The sequence below is a fragment of the Rhinolophus hipposideros genome (genome assembly GCF_964194185.1).
Source record: "Rhinolophus hipposideros genome assembly, chromosome: 22".
Classification (NCBI taxonomy): Eukaryota; Metazoa; Chordata; class Mammalia; order Chiroptera; family Rhinolophidae; genus Rhinolophus; species Rhinolophus hipposideros.
Window position 1 is genome coordinate 38,456,087 of NC_138068.1, and position 21,513 is coordinate 38,477,599.

The 21,513-nt window shown below is 45.7% G+C and overlaps 1 protein-coding gene across 2 annotated transcripts in view; it reads right to left on the reverse strand.

Moving 5' to 3' along the window:
• LOC308491279 (sorting nexin-5) overlaps positions 1–21,513 on the reverse strand; it is an 86,210-nt gene that overhangs the window by 49,923 nt on the left and 14,774 nt on the right. Inside the window, exon 5 of one of the 2 annotated variants that reach the window (XM_081034552.1) lies at positions 10,575–11,363. The exons of the other annotated variant lie outside the window; for it this stretch is intronic. Within the exon in view, the coding sequence (XP_080890678.1) occupies positions 11,050–11,363 (314 nt within the window). The 3' untranslated portion in view covers positions 10,575–11,049. Of the gene's footprint in view, positions 1–10,574; positions 11,364–21,513 lie in introns of those variants that run through there. 2 annotated transcript variants of the gene reach the window in all.

Here is a 21,513-nt window from a genome sequence, read left to right on the forward strand (position 1 = left end):
TGGGCGGTCAGAGCGGGCTCCTCTGAGAGGTGACATGTAAGATAAAACCTGAAAGATGAAAAGTGCTCCATGTAAAGAGCCCCAGAAAGAGTTTCTCTAAGCCTAGAGGATAGGCAGTGGTAAGAAGACATGGATAGTCAGGAAGCAGTGAGGAAAGGGAAGAGTGATGCCAGATTCAATAGGCCACGAAAGGACACTGGATTTATTCTAAGGAAGATGGAAAGGTGGGATAAGTAGGGGAGTAAAGCCATCCCATCCCCTTTCAAGATCAGTTTTGTTTGGAGTGCAGAAAGCAGGGGCAAGACCTGAGGCAGAGACCCGCTGGACAGCTATTGCAATAGTCTTGCTTAGGGGTCAGCAAACAGTGGCCTGTGGACCAAATCTGGCCTGTTGCCCATTGTTGCACAGTCTGTGCACTAAGAATTGTTTTCGAATGTCACCCGGAATTGACTTTCTGGGGTAGCTTTCTTTCTGAATGCTTGGCGAACATTATCGTAGTTAGGAATCCTACCTGCCCAGCATCACAGCAGCCACCACAGGAGTGCAGAAACTCTGTGAATTGTTAGTGACACACATATGACCCTCAACTAGTATCTGGCTCTCAAGACCCAGCTTGTGTTCCCTGCCCTGTGAAGCTTCCCGGTCCCTTCAGTGGTGATCTGCCTCCCACAGCATGTGACACAGCCTGTGTTAGTGTTCTCATCTACATAGTTGTACACCCGTCTCCCCTATGATGAGCAAGGATCCGGGTTTCTATTTCCTCTGCACCCAGTGCTAGCAGCACAGGGCCTGACCTGAGGCAGACTCACAGGCCATGCTGCTCCGTGTGGCAACATTGTCATGTCCTGTCCATATCCCCTCAGGACTTGCTGCTCCAAATGATGGTGCAATGGATTGAATGTGTGTGTTTCCCCCAAATTCATATGGTAGGCCCTAATCCCAATGTGATGGTATTTATGGGGCTGTTGGGAGGGTGGAGCCCTCAGGAATAGGATTAGTGCCTTTATAGGGAGAAGCCAGAAAGCTAGCTTTCTCTTTCTCTTTCCAGGACATAAATCGGTGGCAGTCTGCAACCTGAAAAAGGGCCCTCACTAGAACCCATACTGGCTCCCTAATCTCAGATTTCCAACCTGAAGAACTGTGAGAAAAAAATTTGTTGTTTATAAACTACCCAGTCAATGGTACTTTGCTGCAGCAGCCCACAGCTGACAATGACAGATGGCTTCTTTTAAGAACCTGAGAACTGCCTGGTTTTGTTTAGCTACAGGGCAGGCCAAAGTTCCATGGAGTAAACTCCCCACAGGGGAAACCCTTGGCCAGTGAAATACAGGAATTGTGGCTGAACAGCCCAGCTTCCTCACCTCTTGGGTGGGACAGCTCTGGGGCATGTTGTGTCGCTGCCCAGAGCTCCCCAGTAAACCGCTCACTCACACACCCTGTGCTGGCTTTCTTCTTTTCCCTGTTTCACTTCCCACAACCAGGTCACACTCCCTGGGGACAGTAATAAACCACTATCTCAGGGTCTACTTCTGGGACAGTTGGTGAGATGGCTGATTGGATGTATGGAGGAGGAAGCTTAACAGCAAAGGAAGAAATGGAAGCCAGCTTGTCCACTGTCCCCTAGTATCTGCTGCTGCTCCCATAGTACATCCAGACGACGTGGGAGCACGTGCACAGCCAACAGTTCCGGCACAGGAAAAAGCACTTCTCAGCTGTCCTTACCATCGTGCTATTTGTCATCCCATCCATCTGCTGTCCCCGTGAAACACTCGCCCACGCTAGCTAAAATGGTGCACTGGGCTTAGAATTAGTTGAGAAAACGTCAGGCCGATGGAACAGAGAACAGAAATAGCAACTGTGTAGACCATGGTAGCCACTCAAATCTGTTCCTTCGCATAGAAGGCAGGACTAGCAGAGTCCAAGAGGCCTCTCTATGGAAACTGTTAGGTAGCATGTGTGTGCGCGCGCTGCGCACGTGCACACAGGGCAGCCCCTAGCAGTCATGAGCAGCTGGGCCAGGACCCTCCATGCAGCGCCTCCAGTACCTGGTGCTCTTCACACCGTCCTCCAGCTGGCTTTGCAGCAGCTACTGCTTCTTGCCCTCTCTTTGGGGACATGGGATTTCCCAAACATAGAACTGGATTTGTTTAAAGTTGCTACCGTGTTTCCCTGAAAATAAGACCTAGCCAGACAATTAGCTCTAAAGTGTCATTTGGAGCAAAAATTGATATAAGACTTGTTATTATACTATTATATCATATCATATATCATATCATATCATATTATTATATACCTGGTCTTATATTATAGTAGAATAAGACTGGATCCCATATTAATTTGCTCCAAAAGATGCATTAGAACTGATTGTCCGGCTAGGTCTTATTTTGGGGGAAATACGGTATTTATCTTTAAATGTTTATTTGTTAGTTTTCCAATCAATTTTCCATGTGGCAGTTCAATAAAACATGTGGATTTTCATGCCTATGGTCAGTTGCAAGATGTTCCTCACAGAACACTGCGTGTGACCTTATGAGCTGGGGATTAGATGTTTTTTCTCAGAGGAAATGAGTCATTCTAAAATCAAGTCTATTTGGATCTTAAAAGCATGGATACTTATATATTCATTCATTGATCAAGTACTTATTGAGTGTCTATTAGGACCTAGGCACTGTCCTAAGTTCCAGGAATAAAGTGGTGAACAGAACAAAAATTCCTCACCTCATGGAGATTATAGTCCAATGGGAGAGATGGACAGTAAAACAAATGCATGTTAAATGTCAGGAAAGTTCAAGTGCTGTGAAGAAAAACAAAGCAGGGGAAAGAATATAGACAGAGGATGCAATCTGAGTTGAGGTTGTCAGAGAAAGTGTTCCAATTAACTACTGCTGTATGACAAAACACCTCAAAACTAGGTGATTAAAACAATTGTTTTATTATCTCTCAAATTCTGTTTACTGACTGGGCTCAGCAAGGTGGTTCTGCTCCCCAGATTTTCGCTGGGGCTGCAGTCATCTGCTGCTTGACTGGGTGGGAACCTCTAAGGTGACTCATTCACATGTCTAGTGTCTTGGCAGGGATGGCAAGAAGGCTAGGCTCCTCTGGGATGTCAGGACAGCTGGGCCCCTCTCCAGGTAGTCTCAGGGCCTTTCCCTCTTGGGGTGGCCTGTCCACGTGGCCTCTCACATGGCCTTCCCAGCAGGGTAGCCAGACTTCTTACATGCTCAGCATTCTCCACGTTCAAAAGCAGAAGCTGCCAGGCCATGTTAGGGCTTACGCCTGGAGATGGCCCAGCATCACTTCTAACACACTCTGTTGGTTAAAGTGAGTCACAGGGCCAATATAGATTCAGTGTGGGAGGGGACTGCATAGGAGGTGGGCACTAGGAGGCAGGGTTCACTGGGGGCTAGCACTGACAAGAACTCATTGATTGTGTGACATTTGAGCAAAGACCAAAATAAAGTGAAAGAGTGAGACATGCAGCAATAAGAGGCCGTGCAAAGGCCCTAAGACTAGAATGTGCTTGAGGTCTGTGAGGAAAGCAGAGTCCACTGTGGCCAGAGCTGAGCAGTGAGTGATGAGGTAAGGAGGCAGCCAGGGGCCAGATCCCCTCAGTGCTGGAGGCCATGGAAAGGGATTGGAGAGTTATTGGAAGCCCTGGACGTGCCACGCTACACAGCCACCACCTGATCTGGATGCTGCTGGATCCTGAGCTTGTGGGGCTAGACTCCCCACGTCTTCTCCTTAAGGCCTCCCAGGATCACTCTATTTGAACTGCAACCTCCTCTCCCTCACACTTCATGTGCGTTCTCTGCTTGATGACTTCCCCACAGCACTTAGCGCCACCTACATTCTCCTATTTTACTAATTTGTCTTATCTATTGTCTATCCTCTCCCCTAGAATGTAAACTCAAAACAGGCAGCATTTTTGTGTGTAGGTTCACAACTAATATTTGTTGTATGAATGAATTAATCAGTCACTTTCTGTAGCCCCTGCTGGGTCTAACACAATGTTGGGGACAGGATGTGCCTAGTAAATACTGAATGACTGATTAATTTGGCAACAAAATAACTTTTACAGTTACATTCCTCTTATCCAAAAGTTACCTTACAGTAACCAATTATCCAGGGAAAGTGAAGAGGAAAAGAAACAAGACTTCCAAGCAGCCTAAATAGTGACTAACGGTCACAGGACAGCCATTCACTTCACCTGCAATTCCAGTGTGCTCAATAAGCCGGTTATGAAACAACTGTGGCCTGGGAAGCCATGGATTAAAGGAGGAGGGGCTGCGATAGGATAAGAAGGAAAGTGATAGCTGCCAGCCAAGGGAAAGACAGAAAACTCAAAATACAAACAGAAGGTTCAGAACAGTCTGGGCTGCAGGGCAGGCACTAGCAGGCCTTGGGGGTCTCAGAGGCTTCCAGAAACCATACCTACAAATGGTATGACCACAGGAGGTATTTATAGTCATGACTAAGTCACTCTTAACAGCAGATTGTGTTCATTGTCCTCTGTTTAAGATAAGGAAGTATGCATATCTAAGAAAAATTTTCATTCAAAGCAAAGAGCAGGCACACCGCTGGTGACAGAAAACACCTCTGAAAGGGCGCTAGCCCCCACAGCCTACATGTCCCCTGCGGTTCTATGGCAGCTCTTTCCTGTTCTTCACGTTGCTGCATCTTCACTCCCCAGCACACCAATGTGCCCAGGGCTTTTCTCATTGCTGCAATATGATTGCCTCAGGCTCTGGCTTCATACTTTCTCTGGTCCAGCAACACTCAATTCCCTATCTCCATCTCAGACCTGATCCTAGAACTCCCATCTGCTACTCAACTTGTCCTTGTGCTTACCAGACACTTGGTGTCTTATAATCAACTTAAAAAGATCCAAACTGGACTCCTGATTCCTCTCCTCATCCTACCCAGCTCCTCAGGCACTGCAATTCTTCCAGTTGCTCAGGCAAAAAAACTGGAACCATTCTTGATTTCTTTCTTTTTCTCATCACCAGGGGGACCATGTCATTCATTATATAAACTGGAATTATCCCAGACAAATAAGGATGTGTAGTCTGTCCAGTAACCCACATCCAATTCATCAACAAATCCAGCTAGCTTTATTTATAAAAACATATCCAGCATCTGGGTCTCACCACTTCCTCCACCATCAACCTGGCCCAAACATTCATCATGTCCTGCCTGTTTTCGCAATGGCCTCCGTACTAGTCTTCCCACTTCCACCATTCGTACCTTTCATCTCCAAATCTGTTCTCACAGCAGCCGCAGCAAACCCATTAAAACACAAGTGACATCAGGTTACTCTTCTGCTCAAAACTCTCAATGCTTTCCTAATTCATTCAGAAGAAAAGTCTTTACAATAGTCTGCTCCCTCTGACCTCTGACCTCATCTACACTCTCCCATCTCTTCTTACCCCACTGCAGCTACCCTGGTTCTCCTGCTCTTCAGACAAGTCAAGTACACCCCTGCTCCCTGGCCTCACCTTTGCTGTTCCCTCTGCCTGAGACAATTCCCCAGATAACCACAGGGCTTACTCCCTCACGTATTTAAGGCTGCATGTCCCTGGCCCCCTATATAAATGCCAAGAACCTCCACCGCCATCACCTATCCATCCTCATCCCAGCCGTCCTTGCCTTATGTGGCAGATTTTATTTTCTAAAAATGGCCATAGCAATTTGCATGGTCCCATAGCTCTTCGAGAACCACTCCTCCCATCAAAGGAAAGTCTTGTTTCTCTCTTCTTCAATATGGATCAGTCTTAAAAACTAACTCACTTCTAACAGATAAAAGTGGCAGAAGTGACACTGCAGGACTCTGAGGCAGGCTCTTCATAGGTGATATAACCTCCACCTGACTCTCCGAGGACATTCTCCCGTGGAACCCACCACATCAGACGAAGCCCAAACTAGCCTACACAGAGCAACTATAAAGGGAGCCCCATGTAGGGGGGAATCAAGGTCCCAGCCAACAGTCAGCTTTAACCACCAGATGCATCAGCAAACACACCTTCAGATGGTTCACAGGCCCCAGCCTTCAAGCCTGCCAGCGGAGGCCCCAGACATCATGGAGCAGAGGAAAGCCATCATCCTCTGTGCCTCTGTGCTGTGCTCCGTCCAAACTCCTGACCCACAGAACCACTAAGTTTGAGTACAATTTGTTACACAATCATAGTAACTGGAACACCAATGTGATTTTTCTTTACAGTGGCTAACACTGTATATATTTACTTGCTTATTTCTTGTCTGTCTCTCCCCCAAGAGAATGGGAGCTCCTGGAGGACAAGAACTTGTGTCCACTTTTTCCTCAGTATCTAGAAAGGTAGCTGGCACGCAGTGGGCCCTCAGTAAATATCAATTGAACAAATTAATCTTTGCTAACCAAGAAAACTGCTCCTTACTATAATTTTCAATACCTTTTGCTGAGGCACATGACCTTTTCCTGAAGAAAGCATTCTCTGGTGTGTTTTGGACCAGCTCCCTGTTAAAAAATGTCAGTCATCAGGAAAATGATAAAGTTGGATCCATACCTCCCACTATACACCAGGAAATAGTCCAAAAAGATCAAAGATTTATACATGATAAAATGAAACCATTAAAGTCCTAGAAAAAGGCATGACAGAATTCAGATGTAAGGGAGTGGGAAGGCCTTTCTAACTGCAACTCAGTCTCCAGCAGCTATAAAAGAAAAGGATGGATCAATTCAGACTTCATAAAAATCACAAAACTTCTGCTTGGCCAAGAAAAAAATAGCACAGCATGAGCAAAATCTAAAGATAAATGACAATCTAGGAGGAAAGGGGCCCTCTCACACATTGCCGGCGGGACTGCAAAGTGGTCTATCTCTGTGCCAAAGAATTGGGCCAAATCGATCAACATTATAGTGAGCATACCCTTCGCCCTCACAATTGCCTCCCTAGAGCCACCCCCAATAAATCACTTATCCCAGAATCTCTGTCTCAGGCTTTGCATCTAGGAACCCAACCTAAGACATAAACCAAATAAACCACATTGATTGATAACAGAGCCTTCTCTGCAAAATGAACCACCAGTAGGCCCTTCTGACAAGCATGAGCACCAGTTTCCACACTGTGCTGAACTAACACCAGCCAAAAGCAAAGATACTGCTGGGTGGATTTTGTAAAGGTTAATAAATGATTTCTAATGAGGGATATAAAATATTGACAATGGCTCATCCATTCATATCCCTACCACCAACAAACCTAAGGTTCCAGGGATGCCACCTTGAGAACGAGTGCCCTAAGTCATGACCCTATACACTCTAGCTGGATTTCCTGACAACTGCGAGCAGGACAAGCAAACAGGGTTGGGAATAGGAGGGGGTCAAAACTAAGGTGGATGTCATAGGTCTGGCCTGCAATGGCAGAGACGGTGAGTTATCCACCATAACCCATTTCCTCATTCGCCTTAAGAGTGTTGTGGCTGAGAAGGCTGCATTTTCCCACATCCCGAGTAATGTGGCCAAATCCTTGCCCTGGAATATGAGTGGAAGGGCCATGTGCTATGTCCAAGCCAGCAGCTTCACAGTGGGTGTGACCTTTCCACACCCGTACCAGACTCAGTGCTGCCCTGCCCAGGTCTCCTTAGCATTTGGCTCTATGTGCTGAAGGTAGCTTATGGCCAACCCATTACTCTGCCTGAGGGCCTTTCCTGAAACAGGAAGCATGATTTGCCAGTGTACAGGGCAAGTTGGAAGGGCCCAAAAATGAATGCCCCAATGCCAGCACCTCAACTAAATCCCCAGGGATGGGGAGGTAGTGGACAAATGGTTTCCTATGCACCTCAGGTGGGGTAGCTCTGAGGCATGTCTGTATTGTCTCCCAGAGATCCTCGAGGGGCTTAAGCTCCAGCTGTCCACAGCAGTAACTTCCTTGACTATATTCCCTTTGTTGGCTTTCTTCCCTTCCCTGTCACACTTCCTTACACATGCTTTCTGAGATCACTTGCCAAAATAGTTGATTTGAACCCTTGCCTCAGAATCTGCTTCTAGAGGAACTCAAACCAAGACAACTCTCCTATCAGCTGAAACCCACCCACAGAGACCTAGCTTCAACCATGCCCATGTTGACAATATCCTAGGGCATGGCAGAGCAAGAAAGGAAAGAAGTCTGTGTCCCTAAGTGATATCATGGAGGAGAGCCACCTACCAACCCAGATGAGAAAAAAATAACCTCTCTTCTTTAAGTCACTGCGTTTGTTGGGAATCTTTGTTACAGCAGCTGCAACTTGCCTTAGCTAATACACCTGCCCAACATCCATTTCCTGTCACAGCACGCTGTTTTTCTGCCAGGGAACCACTTTCCCACTACTTTCACTCCAGAGGTATAGCTGACCTCCCTTCTCTACCCCTGCTTCGGGGGAAGCAGGAAGATATGACTCAGGCCTGAGCTAAGAGAGCCCTATATCTCCCAGAGCACAGCAATTGGCTCAGGGGCGTGCCAATTCAAATTGGGCCAATCAGAGATGAGAAGCATCCGCCCAACATCTCTGGCTAAAGGAGAAACCCTCCTTCTGATGAGTTGCTGCACTGCGGGTGGCCATCCAGCTTCCACTTGGTCCTGCCTGAGAAAGAAGCCACCTGGGGGGAAAACCAGATAAAAGAAAGATGAGGGATGACGACATGATTTGAACACCTATCCAGACAACCATGAAATGGGAACAACCCTAGATGTATTTGCCGATACATTCCCTTTTCTGTTAAAATCATTTTAATCTGAGTTTCCGTCACTTGCAACCAAGAATTCTGTTCAATAAAAATCTGACCCTAAAGAGAACATCACGTCAGCTATTCTGTAATCCCCTGGGCAAAACAGGCCACAGGCCAGCTGTCCCAGTCAACTAGATACTCCTTTATAGGAATGCTCCTGAGTGTCTAAATGACCCAGATAACTGAGGAAAGCAAATTAATCACCTTCTAGCCTCTCTGTCCTCAGTGTTGAGTGCTAGGAGACACAGCACGATGTCAGCAATTTGCCCACTGGAGCCAGTGTTGAACCCTCAGTACTGGTTCTGTCCTGAGGGTAAAGTTCATCCCACTGTGCTGCTGTGGGTTCCAAGTGCAATCCCTGCCATTGCAGATGCTCAAACGTGGCTGTTTAGACCACGTGGCCTTACGCAAAGCACCCGGGGCTTCGGGTGAGTCTGAGCAGGATACACATCGGCCCTTTGGGTGAGGGTAATCCTTGAGCCCTGTGGCAGGGCCTGGCCATTCAGAGAAGCCAGAGGAGTGAGGATCCCCCAAATCCTGCCATGGACTCAGGCCAGCCTCTTATGTAGGTCCAAGTTGAACTTGAAGCCTTTTCTTTCCTTTTTGGAGGGAGAGTGGGAACAGAAAGAAAAAGGAGTTTTGAACAGATTTAGGATTCCTGGCCCCTTCCTCTGACTGCCAACTGCTGACCTCTGCTGTCACCTCATTCGCTCATGAGCACAGGGAGCTGACTCCCCAGGAGTACTCCAAGAATGGCTCCAGAGAACGTGTGCAGCGCCCCACAGGTTGTAGGTGTCCTGCAAAAGGGTTGATTTCCTTCCATCTGAAAGAAACGTGCTGATTTTGAACAGAGGTGTTAACTTAAGTTATGGGATATGCTACTTACACTGTCCAGATCTTAGCATAATGCCTGGCCCACAGGGTGAGAGAGGAGAAGTAGAGAAAGAAGATGAACGGAAATGAGGGAGAGAAAAGCAAGGGAAGAGTGGAGGAAGGGGGATGATGGAAGAGGAAGGAAATAAGAAAATGGCCTCATCATCCAAATGTTTCCGTAGACCAGGAAGTGACCCGGTCCGAAAGCAAGATTTTCTTGATCTTCCAAGGTGGAAATGGACCGGAAGCACTCAGCCCAGGCAGTGCCCAAGGGAGATGGGGCAGGACAATGTGGGGCAATTCACGGGCCTTTAAGGGGCTGCGATAAATACTTTTCCCAGTCACAGGCCACTGTGGTTTCCTGAGGGTTCCGGACCCTTATGGCTGCCCTTCCAGGTATGGACGGACCTTGAAACCACCTCACCAGCCCCTCTTCCCACTGTCTGCTGCCTCCCTTTTGCCCTATTATGGTCTCAGGTCCGCTTTATTGTGAATCTCCCAGGCTACCCAGGTGAAGAGATGCAGGTGGACAAAGGTCATTGTGCTCGGCAGTCACATGCCTTGAAGGAGACCGCCGATGTGCTGTCCCTCCCACAAGTGCACTATGAATGCCGGTGACTAGTCCTCACACGCCAGCATTTGCCACACACTGATCGCAGTGCTGGACTCCAGGAAGGGAGAAGTGCCTTCAGCCAGCAAGTCCCAGACTCAGACAGCCAGAGGCGTCTCTGCAGTAATCTCACTGCCACAAAAAGTGACCAGAGCATTCGTGAGTTACCTGTTGAGTTGACCCCAGGCATACGCGTGCATGAGTTAGTTGTTCTATGCTATCTCTTCATCGGCTATCTGTGCTCCTACCCAACACTCGAGATTTGCCTCTTCAAACCCACTCACTGACACAAAATAATCAAGCCCCTCAGAACCTGAAGTCGAATGTCACACAGTAAGCCCTAAAGAAGGAGGTATATAGCTGCACACTCCCCTGTTTTATTATAAAGTTTCATGAGGACATTTCATTTATTAAAATAATTCCTGTAAACTCTTTCAGGATAACAAAGTTCATTTTTCTTGCTTGAGTAGCATTTCAAGTGGAAATACTTTATTTCAAGGCACCATAAAATGATGGTCTCTCTAAGAACACCTCTGCCTCCATGTGTGAAAAGCCTTAAAAAAAAGAAAGAAAAAAAAGTCCTGCACAGTGATCACAGCCATCCATAAACTTTCCTTAACTTGACTGTGTTCAATAGGACATGGGTGACAGGGGGCCTGACGCCACAATTACAACTGGCAGCCTTGGAACAGATCCCCCTGCTGAGGCCCCAAAAGGACAGAGAGATGAACTGAACACTTGTAATTAGAAAGAGCCGTGGGATGGGGGACCCTCCAAACCAAAAATCCATGTAAATGTGGCAGCGTTGGAATCTCTCCCCTCTTCCTCCTCATTTCTCCTCCTCCTCGCTCAGGTTGGCATTTTCCTGGAGTGTGGAGGTCAGCTTGTTTTGCAAAAGGGCTGCTAGTTTTTTGGATGTCTTTTTGAGAAACGCGCTGCCTGGGTGAGCACTGTTCACGTGCAGGTACAGGTCCTCCTGGGTGGGGCCTGTGTAGCCACAATCCTCGCAGACGTAGAGCTTATCCCGGCGTTGCTTGTAGGCATACTGCTGCTGCACTCCATGGATCTTCTTCAGGTGGGACTCCAAGGAGCAGCGCTGGGTGAAGGCTTTGTTGCAGACGTTACATTTGTAGGGACGAATGCCTGCAAGGGCGAGGGGCAGATGCATCACTGGTTGGTCACAGCCAAGCCAGAGCCTCCCAAGTAGGAAGACATCGAAAATCATCATGTGGGGCAGCCAATTGGTTCCGTTGGTTAGAGCACAGTGCTCATAATACCAAGGTCACCGGTTCGATTACCACATGGGCCAGTGAACTGCACCCTCCACAACTAGATGGAAAACAACGACTTTACTTGGAGCTGCTAGGTCCTGGAAAAACATACTGTTCCCCAATAAAAAATAAAAAATTTAAAAAAAAGTCATCACGTACAACCCAACAGCAAAAAAGCAAACTACCCAATTCAAAAATGGGCAGAGGAACTAAAGATACATTTCCCCAAATGGCCAATGGGTACATGAAAACGTGCTCAACATCACTAAATCATCAGGAAAATGCAAATCACAAACACAATATCATCTCACACTTTTCAGAATGGTTATTATCAAAAAGGCAAGATAACAAAGTGTTGGCAAGGACACGGAGAAAAGGGAATCCTGTACACTGTCGGTGGGAATGTAAACTGGTGCAGCCGCTATGGAAAACAGTATGGAATTTCCTCAAAAAAATTAAAAATAGAACTCCCTTATGACCCAGCTATCCCACTTCTAGGATACATACCCAAAGGAAATGAAAACAAGTTCAAAGAGATAGCTGCACTCCATGTTCATAGCAGCATTCTGCACAATAGCCAAGACATGGAAACAACCTAGGATTCCATCGATGAATGAATGGATAAAAAAGATGCGGTATATTTGTACAATGAAATATTATTCTGCCATGACTAAGAAGGAAATCCTGTCATTTGCGACAACATGGATAGATCTTGAGGGCATTATACTAAGTGACACAAGCCCGAGAAAGACAAATACTGCACTGGTATCACTGATACGTGGAAAAGTCAAACTCATAGAAAAATGGTTGCTAGGTGCTAAGGGTGGGAGAAGTAGGAAGAAAAAACAATCATGATGACCAAGGATTCAACAGGAGGTAAATAGAGCGGGATACAAAACTGTCCACAAAGGTTCACAGCATCCACATGAACAAACAAAAATGGATGCAGTTTTATTCTTTCTACTTGTGTGCCTTAATGTTTTGATTTTAGAGTAGGCAAAGTAAACCTTGCTTTTACTTTAGTTTGGAATTTTGAGGAAACAGATCTTGTGACAAATATTCCAGTATAAGGAGTTATTTGGGAGGGGACCCCAGGAAGTACTTGTAGGGGAGTAAAGAAGTGAGACAGGGACATGGGAAAGAGCCCCTATCAGGTGGGGTTATCAAGCCAGTAATTGCTATAGACAACCAGAATCCAGTAGGCTGAGCAAGTTGGGAAACAGTGAACACTGACCTCAGTCACCTATCCACTGGGAGCTGGGTCTTTTTACCCACCTGCCCTGGCAGCACTGTTGAGGGCTCCGCTGGGTGGCACTGATTCTACCTCCCCAGTACTTCTGGCCTGCTTCGGGTAGGGAGCCTCCAGCAAGAACACAAGAACAAGGTTGCAGGTGTGGACAGTTGCTGAGTGGAAGGGTATGCCCAGAAATGGAAGGGGCTGGGGACGGGGGCAGGACACTGATGGCGTCTGCTACAGTTATGAAAACATTTCCAAACTAGACCTCACAGTGACTTTAGAACAGGGATAATATTAGTGGGGCTTGCCTTTTAGATGGAGAGTTCACATGTGCCATATACTCATATACCAGGGAGCTCAGCCTTATAAAAATACAGTCATTCCTATTTCCCCCATCAGTAGTACTCACCCTGACTGTGGGAGGTCGGAATGTCAGACAAAGACTTAAGTAAGGTCTAACTTAAGCTCTAAAGGAGGGGATCCTGGCTGTAAAGGAAGCACAGTGTCACATAAGCATGGAAGCCTGGGAGAGGGTGAATATTGTGCTGGGGGTATGGGGAGCAAAAAGGGGTTTGCCACCACAGTCAGACCATCTCAGAGGCCAGAGACCAGGAGGGCCACTGCCTGGAAGAATCCCCAAAGTCTCTGGAATAAAATTTAAGGGTACCCCCAAAACTCATCAATTAAGATAAATATTAATAATATTTAAAAATCAAAGTACATAAAAATAATCGATGATGAACAAGTTATCATAATTTTAAATGATGACAGAATCTGACAGTGCCGTGTGGAGCCACACTATAGCTTGAGGTAAAAGGAAAAATGTGTTCCCCTACACATAAAAATACATGTTTTTAATTACATTTATTAGGTAACCTTAGTTAATAATATAACTTTCAGTTGTACAGCATTAGACATCTGTGTACTCTACTGCATGCTCCCCACCTGAATTCTAGTTTCCTTCCATTACTATATATTTGACCCCTTTTACCCACTTCACCCTCCCCTCACCCCTTTTCCACTCTGGTTACTACCATTCTACTGTATCTATGAGTTTATTTTTGTTCATTTTGTTAGTTCGTTTCTTACTTTTTGTTTCATATTCCACATGAGTGAAATCATATGGTTTTACATATTTTTTAATAGTTATTTTTCCCCAGAATGTTTGACTGTTGAATAAAATACTGAAAAATTGAAAAGTAGGGGTATTAAAAATTACATTTTAAAATGTTTAAATATTAAATTTATATAATAATGGAATTTATTATGATTTTACTATGCTGGCTTTAATAGAAGCAAATTTATCAAAAGATATTTTCAAAATCTACATTTTTCACTTAACAATAATGCTGGAGATTTTTCCATGTTGGTGCTTACTGCTTGATTTCATTCCTCTTTAACAGCACCATGGCGTTTTGTCGTACTGCTGTACCCAAATCCCATCTTTTAAAAACTATAGAGGGTGGGGGCGGCTGGTTGGCTCAGTTGGTTAGAGCACAGTGCTCATAACACCATGGTCACTGGTGCGATTCCCATATGGGCCAGTGAGCTGTTCCCTCCACAACTAAATTGAAAACAATGACTTGACTTGGAGCTGATGGGTCCTGGAAAAACACACTGTTCCCCAATAAAATTTATTTTTAAAAAAACTATACAGATTGAGGAAGTACTGCCCCAGCCCACACCCTTACATATCATACTGGCTTATACTACCTGGTACTAATGCTAATGTGTGGTCCATGGTCCAACAGACGAAAATTGCGTCACCTGCGAGCTTGTTGGAAATGTAGTCTCAGGCCCCACCTGCATACTGAATTCAATGTGAAAGCTGCAGTTCTCCAACCCAGGAGGCTTGTCAAAACACAGGTTCCTGGCCCTACCCGATTCTGGGGCGGGGATGAGACTACATTTCTAACACTTTCCCAGGGGATGCTGAGGATGCTTGTACCAGGTCTTTGAGAGTCACAGGTCTAAAATGATGCCAAATTAAAAATCGTAAGGACAGCACTTCCGGTGTCTGAAGGTAGCCATGCTGCCCTCACCCAATGTCTTCTCTTCAAGGTTCAATGTCCCCAGTTCCTTAATGGTGGCTGTGGAGGGGGGGCCATTTCTGTTGATAAAGATTTTTTGAAGTACATGCAGATGATAAAGGATGTCAAAATGGAAAAAAAAATTCCCCCACCTCCATCCAACCATGTGAACAAATCAAATCACTCCTTTCTCCTCCAGTCTACATCCAGAAGCACACATCGTTTCCTCCAACTCTCTTATGAAAAAAAATTGTGTTGGATCAATGTTATGGTGAGATGTTATTCCAACATACTCAAGCAGAATACAGGCCTATATTTCACACATTCTAGAAAAACGACCAAAAGTTAAGAAACTCCTTTATAATCCTCAGCACTTGACACATAATAGGTGTTCAGTAATAATATTTAAATGAATGAATGAATGAGAACTAACATCCTTGGGGTTAGTTTTCTACAAATTTAAGGTCTATGAGACCTTTCCGAACGAATATGCCCACAAGGCAGCTGGCTGCCCCCTACCTCTGGCAGATCAAACAACAAACCTGTTTCAAACGCACAGCTCATCAAAACAGAAATTCACCCAGAGACCAGTTGCTCCTTTCAATAGTTCATGGAAATAACTGTTTTAAAACATTTAAACTAAACATGTGGGGAAACCAGCACACTTACAGCAGGCTGTACCAAACTCTGGATTCCTGGAAATGGATGCTTCCAAGCCTACTCATGGAAGTTTCCACCCCCCATCAGTGACCTGAAAAGGTGATGGAGCCGTGGCTGTACTGCTTTGTCTGATCCCTGCCCCCTTGGAGCGGCAAGCGTGCCAGGACCGAGTCTGGTGCACACAGGGTTACGCCTCCTTCCTCTCTTCATTCAGCAGGCCAGCAGAGCATCTCCTACAGACGGCATCCCACAAGGCCTGGACAGCAAGGGCTAGACAATGTCAGAGCCCTGCCTGGTCCGGACAATGGAGATAACGGGGGTGACTACAGCATGGGGTCTTTTTTCCAGGGAGGGGTTGGAATGAGCCTGGCTTACAGGATGGATGTCCCACAGACACAGCGATAGAAAGGAGACAGGAGGCCCTAAAAACTCTAGGTATGGCAATTCTGACATTTACAAGCCTGCTTCCCTTCCCCTCTCTGTAAATACCACATTCATCCTTCACTCAATGGTACAGGCAGACATTGCCATGTAGCTGCCCCTTGGTGACCCTCTCTGGGTTTGGGAATAAGCCCCTCCCTTCTGGAGTCCCCCAAACCCCCATGTCTCAGGGGTGGGTGATAAAGGTGGCCAGAGAGGAGCCCTGGACAAGGGGGAATGACATCAAGGCCTCCCCAACATTGGGGCCTCACCCACCTCAGTGCTCTTGATCAAATGCCAATCCTGCCCATGTCTGGAGTGAGATACCAGAAAACACCATCCCTGAGCCAGACACCATTAATTTACTGACACCTAGACAGTAACAGAGTGCAAGTCCACTGAAAACCCAAGCATTACACATCTGCTACTCATTAACTGAGTCCATGATCAGATTGCTGAACACCCCCCCAAACCTCAGTTTTCTTACCTGTAAAATGGGGATAATATCCATACACCCTTGTAAGGCTGCTCTGAGGATTAACCTACACATCACATGCAGAGGGCCAGTATATACTAAGTACTCAGTGGGACACAACAGCAAGAGCTTACAATCCAGCTCAACATAACACAAATATGCTCCACTCATACACTGGCTGGTGGAGACGTGAATATTTAGTATTTGTCTTTAAATTGTACCTATGTGTACACTTTTTGTATTTGTACGCAGTTTTGGATATATTGTTTCACAGAGTAAAAAAAAAAAAGTTTTTGAAATGTGGTCATTAGGTGGCTGATGGAGAGAGAAGAGACTTCCTTCACTGTCTACCCTTTTAAATTTTGTGTCATAGGCCTGTATTACCTAGTCCAAAAAGTAGTGTGTGCTGGGGTACTCAAAAAAGGTTTCTTCTTTTCAAATCTGCCATTCTGACTACCAAAATCAAGCTTCATATCACCAAAAGAAATTCTCCATTATTGGCATTTTCTGCTTGCTTTCCTTGCTATAGCTAAGTGCTCCATTTATCGAACTTTGTCCAAACATATATTTCAGCAAGAAGCTTTTTGCAGACCTTTTTGTTGGAGTGTATATTTAAGGTGACCTCCTTGGAAGGCAACGTGGCAATGCCCATAAAAGCTCATAATGTGTCTATCCTTTGGCCCACTTCAGGCAAATTATCTACAGAAAGACTCACACCGGTAGGCAAAGAATATTCATGGTAGTACTGCCTGAAATTAAAAAAAGAAAAAGAAGACATCGCTTCTCAGCCTTTTGGCTAAGATCAAGTGTAAAGAAAGAAGAAGAAATAAATAAAAGGAGAAACCCCCGAAACTGGAAATAAGTGTCATCAACGGGGGCAAGGAGAAATGATGATGCCTCCATATTTGAACTATGTCATAATCTCCTATTTAAGAAATACCCTGACAATTATTAAAAAGAGTTTGTCTACCTGTATAGCTATGAAACAATCTCCAAGAAAAGAGCAATGTGTATTAAAAACTTCCGGAAAGTCGTCTTTAAAAATTAAATGGTAGAACAGGAGTGGAACAGGGATATGAGAAAAGAGGCTTACTTTGTTTTTCTGTCATTCCCCCCGCCCCCATATTATTTTTTTAGCTAAAAAAGTAAGTAAAAATAAAATAAAGGAGACACAGTTTGATGTGTAAAGGAGACAATCCCACAAGACAGCATTCAACTCACTAGAGGTAGTGGGCATTCTATTCTTTCTCCTCCTGCCCCACTCCAAATTTATCCCAATCTGCATTTTCCCCAATCCAGTCAATCCTTCCCTTTAGGCTCCAAACAAAGACAACATTGTTTCCTCTCCTTCAATCAAGATGGGATTTGTTTGCCTTCAGTCCCTTTCAATGTGGCCGATGGAAGATAAGGCCAGAAGGCAACCCAGGGGCAGATGCTGTGGTTTTGGCCAGTGCCCCCTCCCTACTTCCCTGACCTCAAATCTGAATTTCTCAGCTTCTCTCTATGGAACTCAGAAGCTTCCACAGGAATGGCAAGCATCTTAATTAAACTGATTCCTTTATATAAGTCAGAGTTGTGAAGACTGAGCTGGGATCCCTACAGATGTGTGGGCCTTTTCAACTGTTTGTTGTGGCTTACATTTTCTTCTCTATAACTTTTATATTGGCTGAAGTCTTTTACAGAATAAGTAGTCATTTTACAAATGAGAAAAATAAAATCCTTTCAATAAAAGCTGTAATTGTCTGATGAGGATGGCACATCTGGTCATACAGTAAACGCTGCCCTCAGTAAATGTGATTCTGAGTTTCCAACATGCTCCCAGGTGCTGTGAATGCTGCTGGTGCACGGACTACACTTTGAGTATCAAGGATGCAGACACTGAGTGCAGTCTGGCCCATGTGAGCGTTGGTTATTTTTCACTCTGAAATACGGATCTTCCCCGACCAAAATCAAATCATTGCCTCAACAGATGGCCATTCTTAGGATGCATCCCAGCTGGTTCAACACTGAAATCCAAAAGAAAATTCTCTAAAAACAGGCCCATGATGTTCTTCACGGGCTGTGAACTGAATATACGTTGGTTTCTTTAAAGCTCATACCCCCCACTCCCTTTTGGACCTGCGGTGGATCAACAGCCATAATTTCCCACCTTGGCCTTCAAGGTCCTGTCAACCTGACTTAAACAGAACAAGTATCTCCATTATGTATGTAGTGGATGCTGTTGGTCCTCTGTCCAGGCCCAGTTTCTGAACCAGTGCATTGTTCCCCAGCTGTCATGTGTATTGGCAGCTAACCACTCCCGGTTGCCCCCTTCTCCAAGGAATAGGCACCGAGGAATTGACCTCCCTGACCAGGAGAGAGGCAGCCTTCAGCCAATATCTGACTGACATGGCGCAGAAACATCCCCCACTTGCGTTTAGCCAGGAGAAGGCTGTGGTGCCATCCACACTCCAGAACCCTGTGGGATCAGGCCAGGGCCAGGGCTGGACTCCAGCTGAGGGCACACCCTGCTCAGCTCCCTCCTCTACCCTCCTGCTTCCCCCTCCCTTACAGGTTTCTCCTGAGAGCCCTCCCTCAACAAATCATTTTATAAGAATCATCATCTTGGAATCTGCTTCTAGGGAACCTGACCTAAGACAATTTGGATCGAAAATAGATGCTTGCTTGCTGACATAGTTTCACAAAATGTTGTGGGTTTTTTTTGCACTAGCTTCTGTCTTCCAATCTTGAATCAGACATCATGTACCTGACATCCCTCTCCCCATCTCACACACAGTGCTCTGATTTACTCTCTTCTTGGTAAAGTCATATCCAAAAAAGACATCTTAATCTTTTCTTTCATCTGCTTGGATATTAAGGCAAGACATTTTCAGGCTCTGGTTTCCCTGGATCTTTTCCAAGATGCTTCCTTGTGTTTTGAGTCTTTCCTTACATGCCCCGTCCTCTCAGTAGTTGCAGGGGATAGGAGGAGACGTGGGGGCCAGGGGGGTGAATCCTGATTCTCTATCCCATTGTCTTTGCCCACCTCACCAATACTGTACCTACAACCTCAGAAGGGTCCTGGGATCCATAAAGGCCATGACTTTAAATTAGTCATGGCCTGGTCTAGTCGGACTGTGAGCAAACATACCCTTTGCTCAACTTTCTAAATGTATTTGTGTTAACACGGTCCATATCTTTGCTTCTGGTCTAAATACATTTACTGAATAGTCAATAGCAAAAATCCAATATTCATGTCTCAATCAAAGGCAAGACTGAATTCACAGAATTCTCGTGAGATCTTTTGGAAAGAGTGAGGTTGTTCACACGAACTTAAAAAATATCTGAAAACCCCACATTTTTGCCCTATTTACTGGTTATCCCGTTGGCACAGAGCTCAAAAGATAGCAAGTCGGGTGTCTCACACCAGGAGGCCAGGGCTGCTCCCCGGGCCCGTCTGGGACAGCAGCATCCCCAGAGCTGGCCCTCCTTTTTCAGTTTGCTACCAGCTGCTTTGTCAGTAAGCCCCTGGCTCCTTTTTCTAGTTCATTGTTATTTCGAGTCATATTTCCATTACAAAATAAACGAGCACAGGGAAAACAGGGTCAAGACATTTCTATAATCCCATTTGTTGATCACTTTAAGAGTCAAGATTATGATTAAAACATTTTTAACGGTTTTCTGTAGATTTCAATGATCTGAGTGTGTCCAATAGAAATTAAAATGCAAACCATTTGGAACCACTTTGGAATTTTAAAATGCCTAGTAGCCTCATTAAAATAAGTAAAAAACACATGAAATTAATTTTAATGATAGATTTTATCTAACCCAATATATTCAAAATATTACCACTTCAACATGAAATTAACATTAAAAATTGAGATATTTTACATTCTTATTTTGCATTAAGCCTTCAAAATCTAGTGTCTGACATTTACAGTATGCCTCATTACAGGGACTCAGCAGCCACACATGGCCAGTGGGTGTTGTAGTGGCCAGTGCAGCTGTAGGTTTTCCCATTCCTAGATGTCTCCTCAGTATTAGACTCTCCCTTCAGGGGACCTCAATGAGTTCAGCCCTTCCTCTAAAAATCACTAGAAGTATCACCTTTGAGGAACAGAAGATGGAGGAGCCCAGGAGTCTGGGGGGTGCATGCCATGCCTTTTCTTGCTCACTCTGTGGGCAAAGGACATTTAGACACCACTGAACGCACACTCTCAGGCCCCTGTGCAACCTGCTAAAGCCCAGGCTGCAGTGTGCAGTTTGTGCTAGCTCTGAGTTTGCCTTTTTCTCACCTTCTTCCAGAGCAGACAGACTTCTATAAACTGAAAGGGGGCAGGCTGCTGAAGCCCCAGCCCCAGGGAGAACACTGAAAGAGGAAGGCACTGGGAGGCAAAGGAGGCAGAGAAGGCCACTCTGTGGAAGACAGAAGACCATGAACTTCAGGACCAGCCAGTCTGGTTCCCAGCTCTACCACCTTTGTTGTGTACCTCCCTGAGCCTGGTCTCCTCATCTGTGAAGTGAGGGTAACAACAGCACTGACTCCTCAGGGTTGTTTGGGATAAGATGATAAATGCTGAGAGCCTGGCATTAAGGAAAGTGACCTTTCGCAGCTTGCTGCATCTGAGGAAACTATGTAGCCCTCTGTAGTCTCCGTTCTCTGCCAAGCCACCCTCCTCACTTGCTAACCCTTCTACTGCCTGAGCAGACACTATCCACCCCCAACGCAAGCCTCCTCAGCCTACTGCCAGGTAATCTCAGGTAGTTCCTATAAGGCCAGTTCCCACATCTCCTGAGGATGGTCCCCAGTAAACATGAGAGGCCTGTAAGGGGCTGGGGGTGAGGGACTGCCTAGGAGATGAGGGTCCCAGGATGGACTCCCAAGCAAGGAGGGAGAGGAGTTGATAGATCAATACCCTAGCTTCCTCAACCCTGGCGCAATTCTGGGGTGCATTCTATATATTTCTTCAGAGGGACCCCAGTGGGATTGAGCCCCAGTTGCCCACAGTGGTAACCCGCTCGTTAACTCACTCTTCTCCTTTATCTCCCCACTCCACCCCCTCACTGTGCCTCCTGGGATCATCTCCCAAATAAACTGCTTAAACAGTCAGCTAACTCAGACCCAGAGTTCTTAACTACTCTACCACCAACTCAACTTGCAAACTCTTCCCTAAGAAGCAGTCAGTCCCTAATATTTCCTAGTTAATTCTCCATCAACAGA